At 45.5% G+C, this 22,478-nt stretch overlaps 1 protein-coding gene across 1 annotated transcript; it reads left to right on the forward strand.

Moving 5' to 3' along the window:
- Nucleotides 1-1,926: 1,926 nt before the first annotated feature.
- cracd (capping protein inhibiting regulator of actin dynamics) lies at nt 1,927-22,433 on the forward strand. Its single transcript, XM_079158101.1, has 10 exons — nt 1,927-1,944; nt 11,746-11,831; nt 14,992-15,160; nt 15,601-15,733; nt 15,831-15,986; nt 16,177-16,389; nt 16,491-18,657; nt 19,121-19,311; nt 19,396-19,561; nt 20,286-22,433. The coding sequence occupies exons 2-10, from the start codon at nt 11,765-11,767 to the stop codon at nt 20,444-20,446; spliced, it is 3,423 nt and encodes a 1,140-aa protein (XP_079014227.1). The 5' UTR covers nt 1,927-1,944; nt 11,746-11,764; the 3' UTR covers nt 20,447-22,433.
- The last annotated feature ends 45 nt before the right edge of the window (nt 22,434-22,478 follow it).

A 22,478-nucleotide genomic window follows, 5' to 3' on the forward strand; every position in this document is an offset into this window, starting at 1 on the left:
GCTTGGGTGTCCTGTCCATGAGTTATATAATCACAAATCAGTTTCTCCCCAAAAAGGCCAACACGAGGCCGACACCATCTCTCACAAACAGAGAACGCATTAAAGGTGAATGCAAACACTTTTGTTTACCACAAATACTTGATAGAAATACTAGTCCTACCTCTTAAAAGCAAAGTATCAATCATAGATTTAGGTTATAACACATTTACGGCATAGCTGCCTAGCGCTAGCTATGTTGTATTTAGCCTCTTCCTTTAGTTTTTAAAGCCTATTACCATAAACCTTGGGGGGAAAATGGCAGATTTTGATATTAATCCTTTGCACACGTCCTGGGAGTTGGTTTATCGACATTATGCTGTTAGAAAAAAATGTTCTTAATGTTAGCACGTGTTTAAAAAGGTCTCTCCGGAGTATAAAGGGCTGTAATGCCTGTAATATGAAGCTAGTCGGTTAAATCGTACTTCATGCTTTGAGATTTAGAAGCTAAAACGAGCTTTCAGCTTCGGAGATTATCCTCCATATACTGATATTAGTTTTGATATTTAGAACACGTGTCAGTCCTCTCGTACAGAGATCTTTAAATAAGGACTATATGTTTTGTTTTGGAAAACATTTTATTAGAGAACCTATCTTTCAGGCCTGCAACTAACGATTATATTTATTTTCAATTAATCTGCCGATTATCTTCTTGGTTAACTGATTAATCGTTGTGTTTGTAAAAATGTCAGACAATAGGAGAAAAGGCCCATCACAATAATCGGGGAACCTATTTTAAAATGTAGTTTTGTGTGACCAAGAATCCAAAAGCCAAATATATTCAGTGTATATAAATTAGAGAAAAAAAACATCCCTCTGCAGCAACATTTTCCAGCTCTTCCTGGAGGACCCAGAGGGGTTTCCAGTCCAGATGAGATATATAATCCCTCCACTGGCTCTGGTCTGTACCCCAAGGCCTCTTACCAGTGGGACGTGCCTGGAAAACCTCTAAACCTCTACATTCAGACCCTCACCGGTCATGAGCTTATATCGACAGAAAGAATGAAATTGTGGATACAAGCAGCTGAAGTGAACCTCACACTCTAAACAATTTCACCATAAATTAACGGTAACTTACTGGCAGCAGGGATGCCAGTAATTTACTGTTTTTTTACGGTGAGCCAAACGTAATTTACTGTTACGGTATTGTACTGTATACTGGATTACGGTATGTGATAGTAGGATATCTGGGTTTTACGGTGATTTTTAGGTATATGACAGAATGTTACCGTTTATTAAATTATTATAATATATTAAATTGAATCTAACGACCAAAATCTTTTCAGATGGAGGTCTCTGAAGATAAATCCCATCATAGGGCTCTGGGAACTAATGTGTCTAATTTTAAGGGGCCACACCAAAAAGGTTGAGAATCTCTGAATTGGAGATTATCAATTTGGAGGGTTCATATAAAACAGTGTGGATCATATTTGTAATTTAAAAAAGGGAGATTTTCTACATCACAGTAGAATTAACACCTTCAGGAATACATGGTGTGTTTGTCTTTCTTCCTCGGGGCGGTTTACGATCGTCTTTCCATTCTTCTTCTTCTTTTTTTTTCTTCTTCTTCTTCTTTAATTGCTTCCTAAAAGCAGCGAGCTGACGTTACAATAACGCGCTCGCGTCGTGACGGCCGTGGAGAGGGCGCGTGTGTGTTTTGTCGCTGCACACTGAACCTCCGCCGCTCGCAGCCACACCCTCCACCCGTCTCCATCCTCCTCCAACCCTCCACCCGCCCCCAGCCTCGCACGCGTGCAGCTGTGCGGGGACAGGCGGTGCGTGCGTGCTTCCTCCCCTGTCGGGCACCCGCACCACCACCACCATCAGCAGCAGCATCAGCAACAGCAACACAAAAGGGTCGGAGCTGCCGGAGCTGATCGGGAGGAGGAACCGCGTTTCAACAGCAAGGTGCTGGGTTGTTTATTTCTGCTCTTCTCCTCCTTATTGTTCGTCTGTTTCTTTTTTATGCTGATTGTTTTACATTTCCACGACGACGATGACCTTGTCACAGTATATCATTTCTCATTGACCCGCTCACATCTCCTGCTCCATCCCTCGCAGATGTGGATGCATGCATGTGTGTGTGTGTGTGTGCGCGCGCTGTAAATGGGCTGGGACATGCGATTTGATCCGACTTGAAATACGCAAACGCAGATGTCAACAGGACAAATTGTAATTAATCGGGGTTTTAAAATATATATACATATTTATATATAAAATAATGGCAATGAATTTAACGCTATTTGTGTTTCATCTGTGTCAACATATGTGAGAAAAGCAGAGGCCACATTCTTTGTTCTTCGTGCGCCTTTTTTTACTCTGCAATTAATAGGCTGTAATCCCTGTGCGGCAGCCTCCGTTCATCTGCCATTAACGGCGACGTATCGATCCGCGCCTCTCGGTCCATGTCGATGTGGTCTCTCACCGTCTCCTAAACGACAGGCTGCACAATATCAGCCCCCTTTCACAGGGTATGCGAGTCAGCTGGAGAACCGTGCACGGGCCATATGCTGCAGGCCTGCATGTGCAGTAATGGATTTATTTATCTGCGCGTCGTTTAAAGGCTGTTTTTTAAAGAAAATCAATGCTGCATTACTGTCACCGCCAGTGGACTCATGGTGCATAAAGACATTCAGAGGCAGCACAGATGGCAGGTTGACAGAAATGAATTCACAGGCTGCTGGTTGTTGGATTGATGCTGCTGCTTTAAGGTGAAACCGGTCTGTTTCTCTTCAGCACCTGATCGTGTATTAATCTATAAGCTGTTCACGGTGGACTGATAGCTGTGATGACATGTCCGGGTCTGTGTGTTCAGCAGAAGAAACATGGATCAGCTCTCGTAGTAAAGACGATACGTCACCGTGCACTGATTCACGAGCAGCGTTTTATGAAGTGCTGCAATGTTATCAGGGTTTAGATTCTCACACACACCGAATGGTGACTGACAAACACACACACACCTTTGCAAAGCCAGACAGCGTCCATTTTATTTGAGTCATTTGACGCCCTTTGACCTCAGATAAAAACTGTAAACGTGGATTTAATTTTTGTATCACCGTGGGGCAGACAAAAGAACAGCCTGACTCTCTGTTGTTCCTGCGCTTTTTTAAATGTCGATTGATTTTCAGTCATTTGACAAACAGCAGAGGAACCTCCCAGCTTTGAAATGAACTTGGGTGCGTTTCAATAAAATGTTGTTTTGTGCTTATAATTCATAACCATCTGCATGTTTTGCGTGTAAAACTGTGTTTTAGCAAAGAAACTAGCAACTACAGCTGTTAAATGAATAGTGAAGTAAATGATCAGATCTAAGATGTCAAACTATATATTATATATCATCCATTATGAGCGAACACAGTATTTTATATACCATCATACAGATTAGACAGTACTGCCCTTATCTTATCCTCAGTGTGGTGCAAGTTATCATCAACCTTTCTGATGTATAACATGTTACACATTAGATAAGCTAAGACATGTTTATATAACACACAGCTCTGCTCGTAATAATACACTATGCAGTGTTTATTCTGTTAAAATAAAATGATAACAAGGTTTCATCCGAACCTCCGTAATGTTAGCGTTTATCCACAATAACAACTAAACCATCGACTGTATTAAAGAAGTGCACGTAGTCGTCGTAACGTCACTCATTGGTTTGTGGACTGTTGTTATGAAGACTCGAGTTCAGACGAGTTTCACCATCGCCATGTTGTTGTTGTTGTTTTTTGCAACCGATGAACGGAAGTTAGCATATTTGGACTGTGAAGGAGTTACCTGGACGTGGACGTCTCTGGTAGAGGCAGCGACCTGTCAATCACAGTAAGCCCCGCCCTAAAGCATCCCCTGCTTTATGGTCTGTTTGACTCTAAATGGACCATCATTTACTAAATGAACATCATGCTGTATTGAAGAAGACTTGAAACTAGAGATTGAGACCATAAACTCATGTTTACAATGTTTACTGAGGTACTAAATCAAGAGAGAAGTAGAGTCATTTTCTCATAGACTTCTATACAACCAGAGGAGTCGCCCCCTGGTGGACATTAGAGAGAATGCAGCTTTAAGACATGAAGCATCGACTTCACTCGGGCAGAACCGGAGGTTGCCGCCTGATTTGATATCGCTGTAGAATAAAAATAATTCATGTCTGACAATGACAATAAAACATATTTTCATCCTAACATCCAATTTTGATCCCAAACTCTGAATGAGTTGTTAGCAACATGGCTAGCGCGATGGCTGCTACAGTGTCATTGAGAATAGCGGGGGGGGGGGGGCGGTGGATCCTGGTCTCTTTACACATGATGTGGACTCATTAAGATTCATTCTGTGTGGATGTGAATATCTTTAGAGAGCATGTTCGTGCTGCTCTACAGGGAGGAGGGGGGGTTCTATTTCTGAGTCAGTCAGAGGAGCAGTCTGTCTTTGAAGTGCTGCTGTAATATAGGCGGCATGCAGGTTTGGTGAAGCCCCATCATTACCATACAGCCCTGTGAGACTGCAGTGTGAAGCTGCCAGGAGTGGAGTGTGGGGGCGGGGGGGCTGTCCTTATTACACACTAACACTGTGATTCCACATGTATAAAAATGAAGATGTTATTGAGGCTAGTCGGAGAGCTAGCCTGCTTTTCTTTTGTGAATGTAAAATATGAATGTCAATGATGTTTGCTGTCAGTCACCGCTAACTACAGAGTGCTGTGGGGACGAGGTATTTTTAAAGCCAACCAGGAAGTTAGCATCTCACCGGTTCCCTCGACTAAAAAACGATGAGATTCTTCTGTTGGATCTTGGATTTTTGCAGAAAATAATCTCTAAACGTTTAAAATAATCTCAAAAAATGAAAACCACTTTTATGATTTTTTAATCTGCAGAAGTAAAAAGCTAACGTTAGTCTATAAAGCAACTCCACCATGGTCACATGACTTCACGTCTCCGCCACTAAGATAAAGGAGGACTAGTGTAGTGAGGATGTTTAGTCGTCTAGTTTAGACTCTTTTTAAGACACGTAACAGCTTCTAAATTCACATTTCTGAAGACTTTGCCTGAGGGAATTACCCACAATTCATAGTGTAGTGACGTTAAACACGGGGTTACCAGGGAAGCCAGGAGGCGCTTCAAAAAAAAAAAGGTAAACAATGAGGACGGCACGTGTTTTCAGCCCATAGCATCATGACGTCACCCATTGGTTTGTGGTCTGATATTATGAAGCTTCAAGTTTGGCGATTTCGCCTTCGCCATCTTGGCTATTTTGCAACCGATAAACAGAATTGACCATATTTGGACTGAGGAGGAGTGACGTAAAGACGCTAATAAATCAAGAGAGAAGTAGAGTCATTTTCTCATAGACTTCTATACAACCAGAGGAGTCGCCCCCTGATGGTTAATAGAGAGATTGCAGCTTTAACACACTTCCACATCTCTCTCTCACACTACCGTTTACCAGGTGACGTCAGTGAAGTCCCTGAGGGTTCAGGGTTTAAGGCCTTAGGGGAGACATTGAGATTGGGCCTATAGAGACGAGGGAACCGGAAGTGCAGAAATGCTGACTCATTTCCTAGTTTTAGGACTCATTCCTGTGCACGGCTCTCTATTTATGACCACGAAATTAATAAGCAGTTGTGGCCGCGCTCGCATTACAAGCCGCTCTAATCACGCACGTGCAGACTCGGTTACTGTTAACCCACAATGAGAGCCTTTGTGTTTTTTGTCGGCCTGGTGGAGACGATGAATGTTCACTCTGTTCTCCTGTGGCTGCCGATCTGGCGTCGCAAACAAAGTGTCACTTTGTGCCTCCTCAGCAAAGACACAGAAGGACGCCCCCCCCCCCCCCCCCCCGCCCCCCCCCCCCCCCCCCCTCAGACTGTACATGTGCTTCACTCAAACATCACCAACACTTTTCATTCCTAAAGTCTGTGGCTGATTCATAGAGCATCAAATCAATTTATCGATATGATAATAATCGAGGGATGTTTACGCCGTCACTCTCCTGACACACACACACACACGCACACACACACCCTCACTGCATCTGACACCTGACTCCCAGGTAATGCCCTAGATCCACAGTGACAGCAGGCAGGTGGACTCACAGATACCCTCGCACACAGAGCGACTGCAGGACGGTAAGAAGGCATTCTTATACAGAAAGATAAAAAAACAAACAAACAGTTGAAGTGATAGTTTTTGCCGGTTAAATATAGCTCACATAGATTCTTTGTGCGTTTTCTGGCTCTCTGCGTGCAAAAATACGATTATAACCAGCTCATGTTGTTCCGGGTGATTTGGTGAATATAACTGTACTTTTTGGTTTCAGTCAAAGTGTTTGAGATGCTGTAACAGGAGAAGAAAACCTTTCCGTTGTTTGTTTGTCACTTAAGCGTTGGCTAATGTGGAAAATATAACCACGGTCATGTGATACACGTTGCGTGCTGCTCTAAAATCCTTTGTGGATATCTGGAGAGCGGAATAAATGCCAACAGCAGCTTACAGCATAACGTCTGAACAAAACCAGAGCGTTCTATGATTCATGAAGGAGGTGTTTAGAGCTGCACTGATGGCTGCTGCTGCTTGGTTGTTTTGTGCCTCTAACAAGGTTTTTTTAGCTCTGCTGGTAGTGCGGTGGCTCAATGTCAGCAATGTCGGTTAGTCGGATGATCCATCGCTTTGGTGCAAAGTGAAATATCTCAACAGCTAAAGGATGGAGTGCTGTGAAATCGTCCTTTTGTCCTTTTGCCAGTTGAGTTTTTGCGACATCGTTAAAATATGGGACACACACAGGCGGGAAACTGAGTCTGAAAAGTGATTCTGAAGTGTTTTAATGCTGCATTCTCTCTAGTGTCCACCAGGGGGCGACTCCTCTGGTTGTATAGAAGTCTATGAGAAAATGACTCTACTTCTCTCTTGATTTATTACCTCAGTAAACATTGTAAACATGAGTTTATGGTCTCAATCTCTAGTTTCAAGTCTTCTTCAATACAGCATGATGTTCATTTAGTAAATGATGGTCCATTTAGAGTCAAACAGACCATAAAGCAGGGGATGCTTTAGGGGCGGGGCTTCTGTGATTGACAGGCCTCTACCACGGTGTTGTCCGGTCTGGGAGTTGTCCGTGTTTTCGTCTTAGACCTTTAACCCTTTCACAGTGTTTTATTCACTTCATGAAAGTGAATTGTAACATTTTTTTGTTGCTTAAAGGCGTCAGTGTTTGATTGTACTCGGCTAAAAAATAAAACAAGATGGCGACGGCAAAAATGGCGAACCAGAGGCTTCAAAACTGAAGTCCACAAACCAACGGGTGGCGTCACAGAGACTACGTCCACTCCTTAAATACAGTCTATGGAGGCACAATTTCTGAGAGTCTCTTCTGGAAGACATTCATAGTGTTAAACATGAAAAGTAACCGAAGAAGCTGCATCAAGAAAGAACCAAGTTCAAACCCAACGTACTTTCTTGCCTCCACACAGCTGGCCGATCACGGCATGAAGTGGGTGTGAATGTCGGTTCTGAGGTGGGACGGGTGAGGGAGGGAGGGCGTCTCTGAACTGTCCTGTTCTGATGAAGCACGCTGGCCGCTTTAACCTCATTCATACAACGTTCCTCAGCTCTGAACGTATTTACCGACACACCTGGGGCTCCGTTTTCATCGCTGCATGAACATTTGCCCGTTTGTTCGCCATCTTTGTGCCCCGACGCGAAGGCGCATGACGAAGAGGAAGAACATGAAGATATGTTCGGAAGATGTTTGTGCTTAAAATAGTTGTCTGAGGACAAAGTTTGTTGTCCGCTCAACATCACTCAGCTAATAGTTTGGTGATTCCATCTGCACGTGCAAAAGCATAAACAGGAATGTGACATAATGATGCTAAATAATGTAAGTGAACTCTTTGCAACCTGGTGATAGATTTAGGTTAAAGTCTTTCATAACAGCAGGCTGCTGTACAACGACCTCACAAACTGAAGTGCTGCTGCGCACATTGAACTAGTCTCAGTCTCATATTGCAATATTGATTTAAATGCAACAAAAAACAAGGAAATAAAATTCAATACATATACAGTATGTATAATAGGGCTGTCGAGATATACAGGTATATCACGTTAATGATACATAATAATATTGTGTAAATCATCCTGTACCTCTGAAATCTTTTTATATATATAGTTATGTTCAGACTCTCTCCACACCAGTAGTTTGAGTTTAATCCATTTGACAAAAAAAGAGACGATAAACAAAAGTTAAAGATGACGAATAGCATTTTTTGTTCTAATTATCTAATCGTGAGTTCTTTTCACCGCGATAAGCGTGGAGTGAAAATCTGATATTGTGACGGCCCTAATGTAAAAGAAACACATATGCGTGTTTACTGTGTCATAATCACAGAAAAACACGTTTTATTTGTGAACTTATTGGGCTTTTTGTCTTAAATAACTGAATACATTGTTGTGTATGTGTTTTAATCTTCCATAGAGACGTTCTGGTGACACAAAACAATTCACAGTGAAAAAATAATCGTTATTTTGAACAAGAACTCTCTTGATTGGAATGTAAACAGGATCACTGTGTCAGTTTAAACCACCATGTCATGACTCGCTTTACACTCTCAGTTTTGGCAGCGTTCATGTGACCGGCTGCAAATCACGATTAATCATCACACACACACACACACACACACACACACACACACACACACACACACACACACACACACACACACACACCATATTTATTTTCCATATTTGTAATTGCCCAACCCACAGCTGCTGTTGAAACAAACAAATCAGGAGAAACAAGTGACGACTAGCATTTCAGTCTGTTTGCAGTAGATGAGGAGTTTGTCTGTCTCCTCTGGCCTCTGCTGCTGCTCACATGCTGCCATGAACACCAGAGGCTGTTCAAGCATCAGAGATCGGGAGACAGAGTTGGTGTTGATGAGAGAAGTCTCGGCCACAGTCTGTGTAGTCGTGACGTCACTCAGTGGTTTGTGGACTGATGTTATGAAGCCTCGAGTTTAGCATTCTGGCTGTCGCCATCTTGTTTTTTTTACAAGCAATGAACGGAGCTGACCATACTTGGACTGCGGAGGAGTGACGTCGCATCCCCTGCTTTATGGTCTGTTTGACTCTAAATGGACCATCATTTACTAAATGAACATCATGCTGTATTGAAGAAGACTTGAAACTAGAGATTGAGACCATAAACTCATGTTTACAATGTTTACTGAGGTAATAAATCAAGAGAGAAGTAGAGTCATTTTCTCATAGACTTCTATACAACCAGAGGAGTCGCCCCCTGGTGGACACTAGAGAGAATGCAGCTTTAACACATGAAGCTTTGACTTCACTTTTCAGAACCAGAGGTTGCCGCCTGCTCTAAACCCTAACATGATGAGTACAATGTAGATTCCTGCATCCTGTATGTTCTCCTGTTTAGAAACGCTTCCTCATCCATCCCACGTCACCCCTCTATGTCATGTTTCCTACTGTGAGTTCTACCAACAGACCTAACAAACCCAAACCTGCTGTTTTTCTTTTTGTCTCTGTTCTGTCTTCATTTCACCGTTTTCTCCCAAAAGCCAGCGACGCTCGTCTGGGTAAAAAAAAACGAGCTTTGTGCAAAAAGAAAAGGGGGCAGATCGATGTTCCCTAAGGTTTTACTGCAGTGGTGCGCAGCCGTGTCGAGCTGTGCAGCTGAAATAGGTAAACCGTCACCCCCCCCCCCCCCCCACCCGCCGCGTTCGTCTGTCTGCTTTGTCAGCAAGCTGCTTGTGCTGTGAGGTTATGTTGCACTCGGCCTTCATGCCTTTAGACTTTAGGTAGCTGACGTCGTCGGTCGGCCGACGTGGAGCCGCCCGGGGGTCGTTTTTTGAGAGACGCAGTGTCGTCTGGCGCCGCCCGCCACGCCGCGTATATGATGCAGCTGTATCCTCTCGTCAAAGGCATCTCTCTCTGCTTCTGTGGAGCACATGGCCGCTCCTCGTGCTTCTCTCATCCCATCTCCAGGCTGCTCTTTTTCTGCAGCGACAAGGCTGCCAAACACACAACAACAACAACACAACAACAACACACACACGCACAAATAAAACAGGTCACACACTTGTTTCTTAGGCAACATTGGAAACTTGCAGCCAAGCCACATGTAAATAAACAGACAAACAAAGAGAAGAATCCACAGCATCTCTCTCTCTTCACACACAGTCTTGTGTTCACACACCCCCGACTGACAAACATGCTTGTTCGCTTCATTGTTCGACGCTGGCAGGACAAAGAGCCTTTATTTTCAGGGACGAGACATTTCTGAGAGAGTCTGTCCAGCGAGGAAGGAAGCCCACAGCATGCTGATCCCACTGGAGACAGCATGGCTCTCTCTCTCTCTCTCAGTACTGTCTCGTGCTCTCTGGGTTTATTGCGGCCGGGCCCGGGGTTTTGCTTGTGGTTTCACACAACACACACATTCAGCCGCTGTGCATCAGAAAACCTCTGGTCGGGTTCAGGAGGCGGGTTCCTGTGGTTTGTTTGTTGTTCCGGTGTTCTGCTGTGGATCTCTTAGGATGAGACACAGCCGTGTGTTGGACTCAGGTGATATCGGGGAAGTCACAGTTTGTAAACAACGAAGTACGGCGGAGTGCAAAAGCTTGTCAAGCTGTGTGAGAACATCAAGAACATTAACCAACAAAGATGGAGAACGCAACCTAAACAAGTTGTCTTTACAGGTCTGTGTGCTGTTAGAGAGTAGAAAACGTTAGCAAGTGTCCAGATATAAACATGTATCTGGAGGAGAAACACAGCGCGTAACGTTCCACCAGAGAGACATTATGAGCTACAAGTCACGAGATGATCAACTCTGTTCTCTGAGTTCATGAACAGAACATCAGACACCATGAAGAGACTCAGAGGTTTCACTTCATTCAGCTTTAAAACAGGAGCTACAAACAGTCCAGTGGTCGTCAACACGTTTAACAGCTTACAGACAAAAGACGCCGCCGGTGTTTTGATTTCACCAGTGACCGTGTTAACCGGTGACTCTCAGCCGAATGCGTCGTGGTTGCTCGTAGCGTCGGCAGCTGTTGAAAACACCAACAGATCGTGTAGTTGTCGTCATAAAAAAAGCCTTCAATCTATTTTAAATACAGATTAATCTTTGTTTAGTATCTACGCCAACCATCAAGTCACTAGGAGCTAAAAGACCCCAGTTAACACGGTCACTCGTTAAACTGAAACACCTTTTGATGCTGGTAACAGTTTTAATTCAACATTTAAAAGCTTGCCAAGTCCTCTGGATGGCTCGGGTCAAACGCCACAACATGCACAAATATATCGTTGGCTGTAAAAATAAAAGTCTATAAGACTCAAAGTCTTTTTTTTTATTTGTAAATTTGGCAGTACCTTCCTTTTTAGCTGTTTGTTGCCATTTCAGATTTTTTTAGTGCCAACAAAGCACGACAGAGTGGCCTCAAAACGACGAGCCAATCACCAAGAGCCATTCTGCAAGAGCTAAGAGCCGAGCTTTACGATGATAACGCTACGAGGGATTGAGAGCAAATAAAACATAACAAGACGTGAAGTCCAGCTCTGCTCTTTCCTGATCTCCCTCTCGAGTGTCTCTCCTCTCTTTGCCCTCCATCGAGCGCTCACACTTGTTCCTTTTACCCCCCCCCCGCAGTAAAGGTGACAACAGCATCCTCGTGCTCACTTCCTTCTTCTCTCACCACAGCCGAAGGTGAGCAGTGACCATGGCCACGGACGCCACGGAAACTAAGCACGACGTGCTTTTAGAGGTAACCGAATCCAAAGGCCCAGGTAAAGAGGAACGACAACAAACGTCTTAAAGAGACGGCGTATCAGCGCGCTGTCTCTTTAAGAGCTGCATGGCGTGGTGACGGGTTGGTGTGCTGTGGTTCTGACTTCTTTCATCTCCTCTTTACTACAATGTGTTTGTCAGTTGAAATATAACATTAATCTAATAATAGAAAATGATAATTGGTGAGTGTTAATTAGGCCGATTGTGTTTCCTTTGGACAGCCAGACCAGCTGTTTTCACTCTGGCCAAGAATTGGTTGCCAATTTCTTAAAAATGGTTTATGGCAACCTGGCAACCCTTACAGTTGAACCCAGATTTAGTCTCTGTCAGAGCTCCAAGTTAGTCCAGATAATGTGCATGTAGTCCTGAATCATGGGACATTCTTCGAGTTTATTGCTTGTATTGCTGTTACAGTGAGCTGCTGCATTGTTTGCATTTATCTTTGGTTTGTGGAAAAAGTAGCAATCACAAGCAGGGTTTCTTCTGCTGCCAGCTGGTTAGTTTTCCCTCCCCAGGTGGGAGATGTTCCCAGATCAGATGTCTAGAATGAACAAGCATCGGGAGTCTTGAGTCGAGAGGAAGCGGTGGTTTGCATCACAAGCAAGCACAGAAAAGCGAGCGTTCACCTCGGCGTTATGAATCCGGGTGCTGCTCTGCCGAGTCGTCTGTGCTGCAGAGGGGGAAAGAAAATAGTGCCCTTTCTCGTTTCACGCATGAGCGCGTGAGCGTGCCCACGGCGGTGCATTATGGGCTTCGTACCAGAGTAGAAACGCCGGAAGAGCTTTCTGCAGGAAAAACAGAACATCAGTGTCACATCGTAATATCACTGCACTTAGACAGAGAAGAAAAAACGTGTCTGACAGAGAATTAATATCATCAGCATCAACAGTACACATCGTTTTTAATTACACTGAATTGTGTGAATAAGTAAAGCCATGCACAGAGAAACACACAATCTTAAACCTGCACAGACACAGAATAAAAAAAAATATATAAAGACCATAATCTCTCATTTTTCTTCAGTCCTTCCCGCCCAAAATATAAAACCGACACATTTAAAGCTGAAATCCTTCAAGGTCCTAAATTGATAATTATGAAGAAGAAGTAAAGACCACAAGAGAAAAGACATCTCATTACTGCTCTGCAGTAAACCTCAGAACCACCGCCGTCATTTAATCCATTGAACTGGAGGATTATCCAACATCAGACACAGGACTTTCACCCAGGAGACCAGGGTTTGGGTCTGAAACCAAAAGGCAACATTGACTTTGTAAAATGACATAGTTGCGTAAAAATGTAACTTTTTTAAATGATTACGTAATTCTGTAACCAAAAAGTCAACGTTAACTTACTTTAAATAACGTATAGGCTACATTATTGATGTAACGTGACCCAGACTTTTAAAAATGACTTCGCATAATAAGTTACATTACAAAACCAAAAGTGGACTCTTTTAAATTCGGGAGGCTACGTAAGTCATTTTTGTCTTTCTGTAATTATTTTTTTGTCTGTGGTTGTTTTGCCTCTTTTTGAAGTAGTTTTGTTTCTCTTTGTCTTTCCATTGTTGCTTTGTGTCTTTGTCGTCATGCTGTGTCTTTTCATTGTTGTTCATAATTACAGCGTACTTCCCACATTCTCTATATATTAATATCTTCGTCAGTATATTTATACATACGCGGCACTTAAAACGCTCCCACGCACGCGAGACACACTTCAGAGTCGGGGATCTACTGTACGTGGGGGAAATTAGTTCACTGTATCATTTCCCATGATGCCTCTGGTACACCAGTGAGCAGCATGCGAAGTGAAATCCCACACCAGTTGCTACTTATAGCTCTGAAAGGGATACCCACAGATCCCCACAGATCCCCGAGAACGCCTGTCTGCACAGCGGTGTAGAGTAGCTGTGTCGCTCTGTAACCTCAGCCACTTAGTTCATCCAGCGGACCTCCACAAGAACACAAAAACAAAACACGCTAAGCAGCGCTGAGAAACACCGTTAAAAGACTGCTGTTTACATTTTATTGAAATGGCGTCGTGTCAACGTTCGTGGGAAAGTTTAGCTCGAGACTTTCTGGCATTAAAGATGATGAGGAAATAAAGACCAATCAACTAAAAGTCCAAAAGTTGGTTTCATAACTGTGGTTCATGACTTCCTCATAAACCAACAGGGTTTATTACAGCTGCTCTGTTTTATTACGTAGGTCAGCCACGGACAGCACACGAGACAGCGAGTCCCTGAGACAGAGACATGCAAAAGGCCTCACCAGCCCTCCTACAGAGGAGACAAGCTGACTTTAGAGATGTTTAGCCTCTTTTTGTTGTTGTTTTGTGCCTTTTTGTAGTCATTTTGAGTCTCTTTGTAGTTTCCTTGTGTGTCTCTTTAATCCTTTTTAATCTCTTTGCAGTTGCTTTGTGGTTGTTTTGTGTCTTTTTGTAGTTGCTTTGTGTCTCTTAGTGATTGTTTTACTCCTTTTCAAAGTTGTGAGTCTTTTTGTGTCTCTTTGCATCTGTTTGTAGTTTTAGTGTCTTTGTAGTTGTGTTGTGTCTCTTTGTGGTCATTGTGAGTCTCTTCCTGCTTAGTACTCGTGTCTTTTAATGTTTTTTTCAAGGTTTTTCTTTTTGGCATTTTGCTTTTAATAGACTTGATACAGAGAAGTGACACGAGTCATTCAGTAATAATCAAAGTTTATTCCCTTTAGCTTTGCAGCAGATAACACACGTCTGCATCTTGGAGGGTTGTTATCTGTTGAAATACAGCGGGTCAAATGTATGATATGAGTCACTCGTGTGACGTCAGCTCCTCAGGATGTCGTGGGTTCAAACTGCTTTCATGGATTTCTCTGAAGCTACTTCGGGCTGTGGGTGCTCCTCTTTTCTCCCTGTGTGCTGTTTATCCTCCCACTTCCTTTTAAATATGAAGTATGAACCATAAAGCCGAGGTTTTCTTCTCATTCCATCTGCTGTTTTCATTTGTTTTCTTTTAATTCAATCAATTACATTTCACTATCTCTACACACACACACACACGCACGCCGTAGAACAACACGCCCAGACGCACCGTCCTGCTCGTTATCTCTCCACGAGGGAGATATAAAGATTGATGATCTGATTTCGGGCGTCTGCGGTTGTCATCCATTCTCTGTTTTTTGCCAGCAGAGAGAAGGCGACACGGCAAATTCCAGCCCTTCAGACGACTCTTTGGGAGGAAGAAGAAGAGGGAGGCGAAGGGGGGCCTTGATGGAGCAGAGCTTAAGGCCAGTTATTCTACCGGGGAAGTGTGCAACGGAGTCGTATCCGACGATGAGGAGTCCAATCAACATCTGAGGTATTTACACAGAGAACGCTTCATTTATTACACGTATTTGTCTTGAGTCAGTGAACTTGACCTTATTGTTTTTGTCATACTTCTGCTGATAAAAGCTGCAACCGCATGTGTTAATAATAATAATATTAATCATTTAGGGCCGACACAGGCCTTCACCCAGACACATTTTTAAACTTCTCATCAGATTTCTTTCACTTACAGAAAAGTGAAAGTGTTTATATGACCGCTGCACGCTGTGGTTGCACAATCTGTAGAGAACAGGGTGAGGCTCTGCTAAAAGGCCCCGACACCAGTTCAGCCGTTTAATTGATGTGCTGCAAAAGCTGGTGTGTAAAAAAGAGGTCATTCATTTTCTTTGTGATGAAATGATTTACGGATAAATGAGTGAATGAGTGACGCGCTGTCTGCGGCACTGAAGGACGCTCTCGTTCCCTCTGCAGGGAGTTGAATCCCATCGGTTCTCGAGCCCTCTCGCACGACAGCATCTTCATCCCGGAGGAGTCGGCGGCCGAGCCCGGTCCGGATCACACCATGTCCCAGGAAAACGTCTCGGATAAAGTGAGGAATCTGCAGGTGGGCCTCGCGGCGCGTGCGCACTCGGTTGCCGGTTACAGTTTCATCTTCCGTCTGCATGCGTAACGTGTCGCTCTCTCTTTGTTTGTTCAAACAGCGGCAGATAGCACAAGGCATCAAGTTTGGACAGAGGCCTCCTTCTCTGAGGAAGAGCGAGGGAGATGAGGGAAGTTCAGATGAGGAAGAGGTTCCCCAGAGTCCCCTGAAGGTTTTGGCTCAGGTAGAAGCCGAACCAGAGACAACAGAGCCAAAGGTAACAACTTATGAGCTTCTTCTGTTGACAGTTTGCTTCCATTTTTAAGGCGAAACAAAAAAAAATGAGAAAACTTGTAATGTTGTTGATGTAATTTGTAAGTTTCATGGTGATATCTGTTGGTTGATTTCGTTGACCCTGTTCACCTGTAGTGTCTCCTCTTAATACAAGTTATTGTGACATAATCCAGGTTCAGGGCGCTCAACAAGCCGGACCACACAGCACTCCAGTGAGGTCACCGAGGTCCAGACGAGTTCTTCCGCCCACCGGCACCATCGAGTCCATCAATCTGGACTCCGTCCCGCAGTCGGCCCCTCGCTTAGACAACACCGCCGCCAGGCATAAACTGTCCGTCAAGCCGAAAAACCAGAGGGTTTCCCGGAAACACCGGTGCTTCACACAGGTGAGCCACATCAAAAGCGATTCGGAGTGTTGTCGGTTTATTTTTGCGACGTTCCTTACCTTCTTGAAAACATGAGCTCATCATTTTTTCCACATTCTCAGGACCTCCAAGAGGTTTCGATTCCCGGCGTGGTGCGAGAGGACCTCGAGGATGCAGGCGTCTCAACGGACGACCAGCGCAGGGCGTCCGTTGAGTCCCTCCGAAGCTTCAAGAAACAGAGACTCCACGAGGAGGAGAGACAGGAGACAAGGAGGAAGAGGGAGCTGGAAGAACAGAGGCTCAAACGGGAGGAAGAGGAGGAGAGGAGGAGGAGAGCGGGGGAGGAGCTGAGGCTGCGTGAGCTAGAGGAGGAGAGGTGTCGTAAACAGCAGGAGGAGGAAGAGCGAAGGCTCAGAGAGGAGGCGGAGAGGATGAGGAGGAGCGAGGAGGAGGAGAGAAGGATCAGAGAGGAAGAGGAAAGGAGGCGGAGGGAGGAGGAGAAAAGGAGGATGCAGGAGGAGCAGGAGGAGAGGAGACGACTGGAAGAGCAAAGAAGGAAACAAAAGGAGGAGGAGGAGGAAGCGAGGAGGCAGCGGGAGCTTGAGACCGAGAGGAAGAGGAAGCTAAGAGAGGAAGAAGAGAAAAGAAAGAAAGAGGAGGAGGCGCAGAAGCTGAGGTTGCGGGAGATTGAGGAAAAGAAAAACGCGGAGGCAGAGGAGAGGACGAGGAAGGAGCAGGAGGAGCAGCGCTGGAGGGAGATGGAGGAGAGACAGAGGCCTTTCTCTTTCAAAGTCTCCTCCGGAGAAAAACAGATTTTGTTCCAGAAGGTCCACCTGACGCCCGTGACGCCGGCGTCCAGCCACCAGAGCGGAAGTGCGTCCGAGCAAAGAGAGAGCGCCAAGGCCTCCTCCTCCTCCGAAGGACCGGAGTCCCCCAACCTGCCGACGTCTCCGTACGTCCCCCACACCGCCATCCTAGTGACGGGCGCCCAGCTCTGCGGGACGGCCGTCAATCTGGACCAGATCAAGGACACCGCCTGCATGTCCCTGCTGGGTTTGGGGGACGACAGGAAGGCGCAGGGAACGCCGCCGCCGCCGACCAAGAGCAAGACTTTGCCGGACCGCAAGTCCGGCAAAACCAAATCGCTCAACGAGTCCTCGCTCTCCCCGGACCAGTCCGTCCTGGCCGAATGGGCGAGCATCAGGTCGAAGATATTCAAGGGGGTGGAGGAGGGGAAGTACGACGAGTACCCAGAACCGAGCAAGAACCAGCCCGGCGGCGAAGACACGCAGGCGTTCTCCCACGCGAACCTCAGGAAGACCATGTCTGCCAGCGCCAAGTTCTCCATCACCCCTGCGAAGAAGAAGTTCGGAGATTCAAACAGGAACTCCGAGGTGCTCGGCGCCGACGAGAAGGACGCAGGAGAGGAAGCTGCTCCGTCTCACAGCCCCGACGCCGCCACCTCACCGGCTCCGACCAGCAAACCTCAGAACAGGACGAGTAAAACCGTCCGCATCGCAGAGAGAGGCTCAGACGAGTGCATGTTCGCCAAAGACCTCCCATCGTTCCTGGTTCCCAGCCCTGGAGCCAAATCCGAGGCCTCGGAGTCGGAGACGGAGGCGTCTGAGGGTAAAGAGGAGGCAGAGTACCGAGGCCCGGACGGCGAGGACAAGCCCTCGCCGTTCGGCATAAAGCTGCGGAGGACCAACTTCTCGCTCCGCTTTCACAGCGAACAGTCGACCGAGAAAAGGAAGAAGCGATACAGCGCCGGGGACAGCTTCGATGGCGTCCCCTCGCCTCTCACCCCCATCGAGCCGGACTCCGACACTTCCTCCGTCTTCTCCGACAAATCCACAAGTCCCACGTCGCCTCAGAGAGAAGGCGCGGCGGGCAAGTACTTACACGCATCCGTCTCCCCTCGGGCTAAACCGGGTAAATCCACCAGCCCGTCCGCACACGGCGAAGGCGAGAAGGTGCTCTCCAAGCCTCCGATCTACCGGAGACCGACCACGTCGCCGAAACCCGCCGGAGCGTCCCCCACGCCTCCGCCGTCGCCGCTGCCCAAAGTGGTCCACGGGCCCCCTAGCGAGGCCGCGATCCAGAGGACGGGGGCCGCCGAGGAGCAGGCGAGCAGGAGCGAGGAACCGTCGGCGGTCGCTCAGTTGCACCGGAGTGGCCAAGGCCAGGTCCAGGTGGAGGAGGAGCCGAAGGAGAAGAGATCCTTCTTCCCCTCCATTAACATCCCCTGGAGAGAGAAGACGGACAGGAAGACGGAGCTCATGAAGAAAGGTCAGTGGCGTGTTTGGCGTGTTTTGAGGCGAACACTCACCAGCAACGTTCAGTGTCCGCACCACATATCTGCTCCCACAAATGGCCTTTTTTTGGTATTTGTCATGATGTCTGTCCAAAAATAGTAAAGTTCAGGATAAACCGACACGTTTTTTAAACAAACTTCTCCTCCGTTTACTGCAGTGACGTTTACTGCGATTCTCTTTTTTTAACTTGAAGCGCTCCAAAAAAATAGGGAGCGATCAGAAAAAAAAGACACCGGTGCCCAAAAAATGGCGCCATGTGGACACAGGCCCATGAAGGAATAGTTTTGACGTTTTGGGCAATGTGTCAATTAGTTTTCATGCCGAGAGTTAGACGAGAAGGACTGTGTGATAAATATGTAGCTACAGCAACATTATTTAATACCGAAGAAATTGTTTTTTGTAGAAACAATAGTAATGTTTTGTAATGTGTCCTGCAGAAAAGCCATCGCTCCAGAGCAGGCACTCGCTGGACAGTTCGAAGGTCCAGGAGAAGGAGACCGGGCCCTTGTGGATCACGCTGGCTCTGCAGAAGCAGAAGGGCTTCAGGGACCAGCAGCAGAACCGAGACGACCGTCGGAGCCACAGAGAGATCAAACTGGCTGAGAAACACGCCCGAGAGAGAGACAGCGTACGCGCCTCTTTACTCACTTGCTAATGTTCGCGCTATCTCGATGTTCTTCCTCTCATTACGAGCGTTAACCTCCTCCTGCAGGTGGCGCTGCTGAGCCCCACGGAGAGCAGAGGGGGCAGCGGGAGCACCAGTCCGTCCTCCAAACCGCAGACGCCGGAGGAGCCCAAGAGACCCGACAGCCTGCTGGGACGATTCGAGCGCAGAGAACACCTGAAAAAAGCCAACACTCTACCGAGCTCCGTCACCGGTGAGGACCCGCACGACTAAAACCAATAAAGCTGCTTTAAATATTCTTAATTTATTAAGTGGAAATGACCCCAAAACTATTGCAAAGATTCTGAAATGAGGATGAGCTTTTCTTTGTATTCTTGTGTAATTAGTTTCTATCTCGACAAAATAAACAATTTATATACTATTTACTATATAGTATATTAAACTATCGAGTAAAGTAAATAACTTTATACACTAATTGATCAAATAAATGGTCAGCTTAATCAATATTGATTATACTGGTTATGTTTAGCCCTAAATCCATATTTCCAGGATGTTGAAACTCATGAATATTTAAACTAATTTGTTATTGATTGAAAGTAGAATAAATTAGAATGTATTTTATATTAGAACATTTAATCAATTCAAACATGTTGTTGATTGACAGAAAATCAGTCAGTGATTATTTAGTTTGATGGTTCAAAGGTTCTCAAATGTGAGACTTTTATTATTTTTCTGGTTATATATTTTTTTCAGTGAATCTTTTGGGGTTTTGGGGGTTTTTGTTCGGACAAAACGAGACGTGACCTTCTGCGTTTTTCACAGTTTTCTGATGTTTTAAACACCATAAGATGAGCTGAAGACAAGATAAATGTTACAGCTGAATCACTTTCATTAAACTCATAAAATGAGCCTGAGAAAGGTGCAACTAATCGATTTGCAGCTAATTGTTGTGCTTGATTTGTTGTTGTTGTTGTCAGTCGAGATCGCGGACTCCACACCGTCGCCGCCTGCCGTCAAGGAGGTGTCGAAGCGCTTCCCCTCCAGCGACTCGCCGCAGGTCTCCACGGAGCCGGCGTGGCTGGCGCTGGCCAAGCGAAAGGCCAAAGCCTGGAGCGACTGTCCTCAGATCATCAAATAAACACCCTAACACGGCTTCACACCGGCCTGTGTTGAGACTGCACACTGCCCACTGGACTCTGAGGCACCTGGAGGCCCCCCCCCCACACACACCCCCCAAAAAAAAGAAAACTCACCATGAAAACCCTCCTGACTGTGAAACAAGTAAAGCCCTCCATCATCTTCATCGTCGTCCTCGTGACCCCACACACACACACTGGCTGGTACTATTATCATGTTAAAGTGCGCTTCACATTCAAATATTCCAGTACAATCGCACAGATATATGTAAACAATTGTTGCGCGCATGCACATACTGTATACAAACACACAAAGTATAATGTCCCACATGTCGCAGTCTGGGAAGAACCACAGCTGGCCATTGCAATAGCCAACCCCAATTCTTTGTTTTTTTTATTTTGTAGCCAACTGTGTCACCACGGTTGTGTATAAATCACTCGCTCCACACAATAGAAGGTGAAGCCGTTCTTCAGTCGAGGTGAAGCTCTGACGTGTGACGGTGTTTAATCAACAGAGGGGAAACTGTCTGAATGGTGTTTTAAGGGCTACCAGGAACAAGACCTCATTGTGACCCTGTTGCATCTGCTGATGGAAGTGTTGCAGGTGTTATTTATCTGAAGCAGTGGAGTTTTCTATGTTTGAAACCATGGATGGATTGCTGAACGGGCCGGCCGGGCACAGGCCCAGGGGCCCGAAAGTCAGGGCCTCCCCCCGGCCTTCACTTACTAATCGTCAATTATGGAGACACGTACCAACCAGGAGGAGACTCAAAACAACTACAAAGAAACATGAAACAACTACAAAGACACCAAACCAACCAAGAAGAGACACAAAGGAACTACAAATAGACAAAAAATAAAACGTAAAAGAGATGAAAAAACGGCTTCAAAGAGAACCGAGACTCACAAAAAACTATTAAAAGGGACAAAACAGCCACAAAGAGACACAAAGCAGCTACACAGAGACTCAAAATTACTACAAAGAGAAACCTAACGACAGAGAGATTCAAACCAGCTACAAAGAAACTCACAACTATTAAAAGGGACAAAACAGCCACAAAGAGACACAAAGCAACTACAAAATTACCACAAAGAGGCACACAACAACTACAGAGACTCAAATCAACCAACAATCGACACAAAGAGACTCAGAATCAACACTGAGAGATGCAAAACAGCTACAAAGAGACTCAAATCGACTACAAAGAGACTCAAAATGACTACAGAGACTCAAAATGACTACAAAGAGACTCAAATCGACTACAAAGAAAGGGAATAACATCCACGGGCCAAAAGAGTGAACAAATATAAAGTCTGTGTGTCTTGCTCCTGTAGATATGAGGGTCCAGGGGCCCGTCGTCTCATAATCCGTCCATGGATGAAACGATACTGTATCTCTTCTCTGAGCCTTGTCATGTTCAAAAATAAGCCTTTCTTTCTTCCTCATACTCTAAACTTCAGCGTAACAATCCTCACTGTGTCCGTGACGACTGTGATAGCTGTCAAACAGGCTATTGGGACAATTTTCGCCATTTTTTAAAGTCACCTGAAAGATTCTCTCATAAACCACACTGGTGGGTGCACCTGAACACAGCACTGACGACCACAAAGTGTTTAATGGGGCATTCACGGTGAGCTGCACACCGTCGCGTCCTCAGAGCCGCGCGTGACGACGTTCTTCCCTCGCCTGCTGTAACATACGGTTCTCATAGCTCGTCCTCTCCCCCCGTAACACACTCGTTTGTAGGCCATCACTTTCCTCGTAAACGTGATGTGATCTTGCGTAAAGCATTTCCTCTATGAAAGAAGAAGAGGAAATAAAAACCTCCAGCATTCATCATTTCCTTCCACTCACTTTAATGATCTGTATGAAGTCAGAAGGCGTCACCGGAGCTTCAGAAAAAGTCACTTTTTGTCATTTTTGTTTTTCTAACGTTGCTCGTGCACAATAGTGTCGTGTACGCAGTGTTATGTGTAACGAGAAAAAATGTTTGGTATTATTTGCACTTTTTATTTTATTTTTTTTGTCCCAAC

Source organism: Pholis gunnellus (assembly GCF_910591455.1).
Source record: "Pholis gunnellus genome assembly, chromosome: 4".
NCBI lineage: Eukaryota > Metazoa > Chordata > Actinopteri > Perciformes > Pholidae > Pholis > Pholis gunnellus.

Bases quoted from the DNA above. Each gene is read 5' to 3' on its own strand.
- cracd (XM_079158101.1), top strand. From the start codon at position 11,765: ATGGCCACGGACGCCACGGAAACTAAGCACGACGTGCTTTTAGAGGTA. The intron at 15,987-16,176 runs GTAACAACTTAT...GACATAATCCAG, and splicing joins CAGAGACAACAGAGCCAAAG to GTTCAGGGCGCTCAACAAGC. The intron at 18,658-19,120 runs GTCAGTGGCGTG...TGTGTCCTGCAG, and splicing joins GACGGAGCTCATGAAGAAAG to AAAAGCCATCGCTCCAGAGC.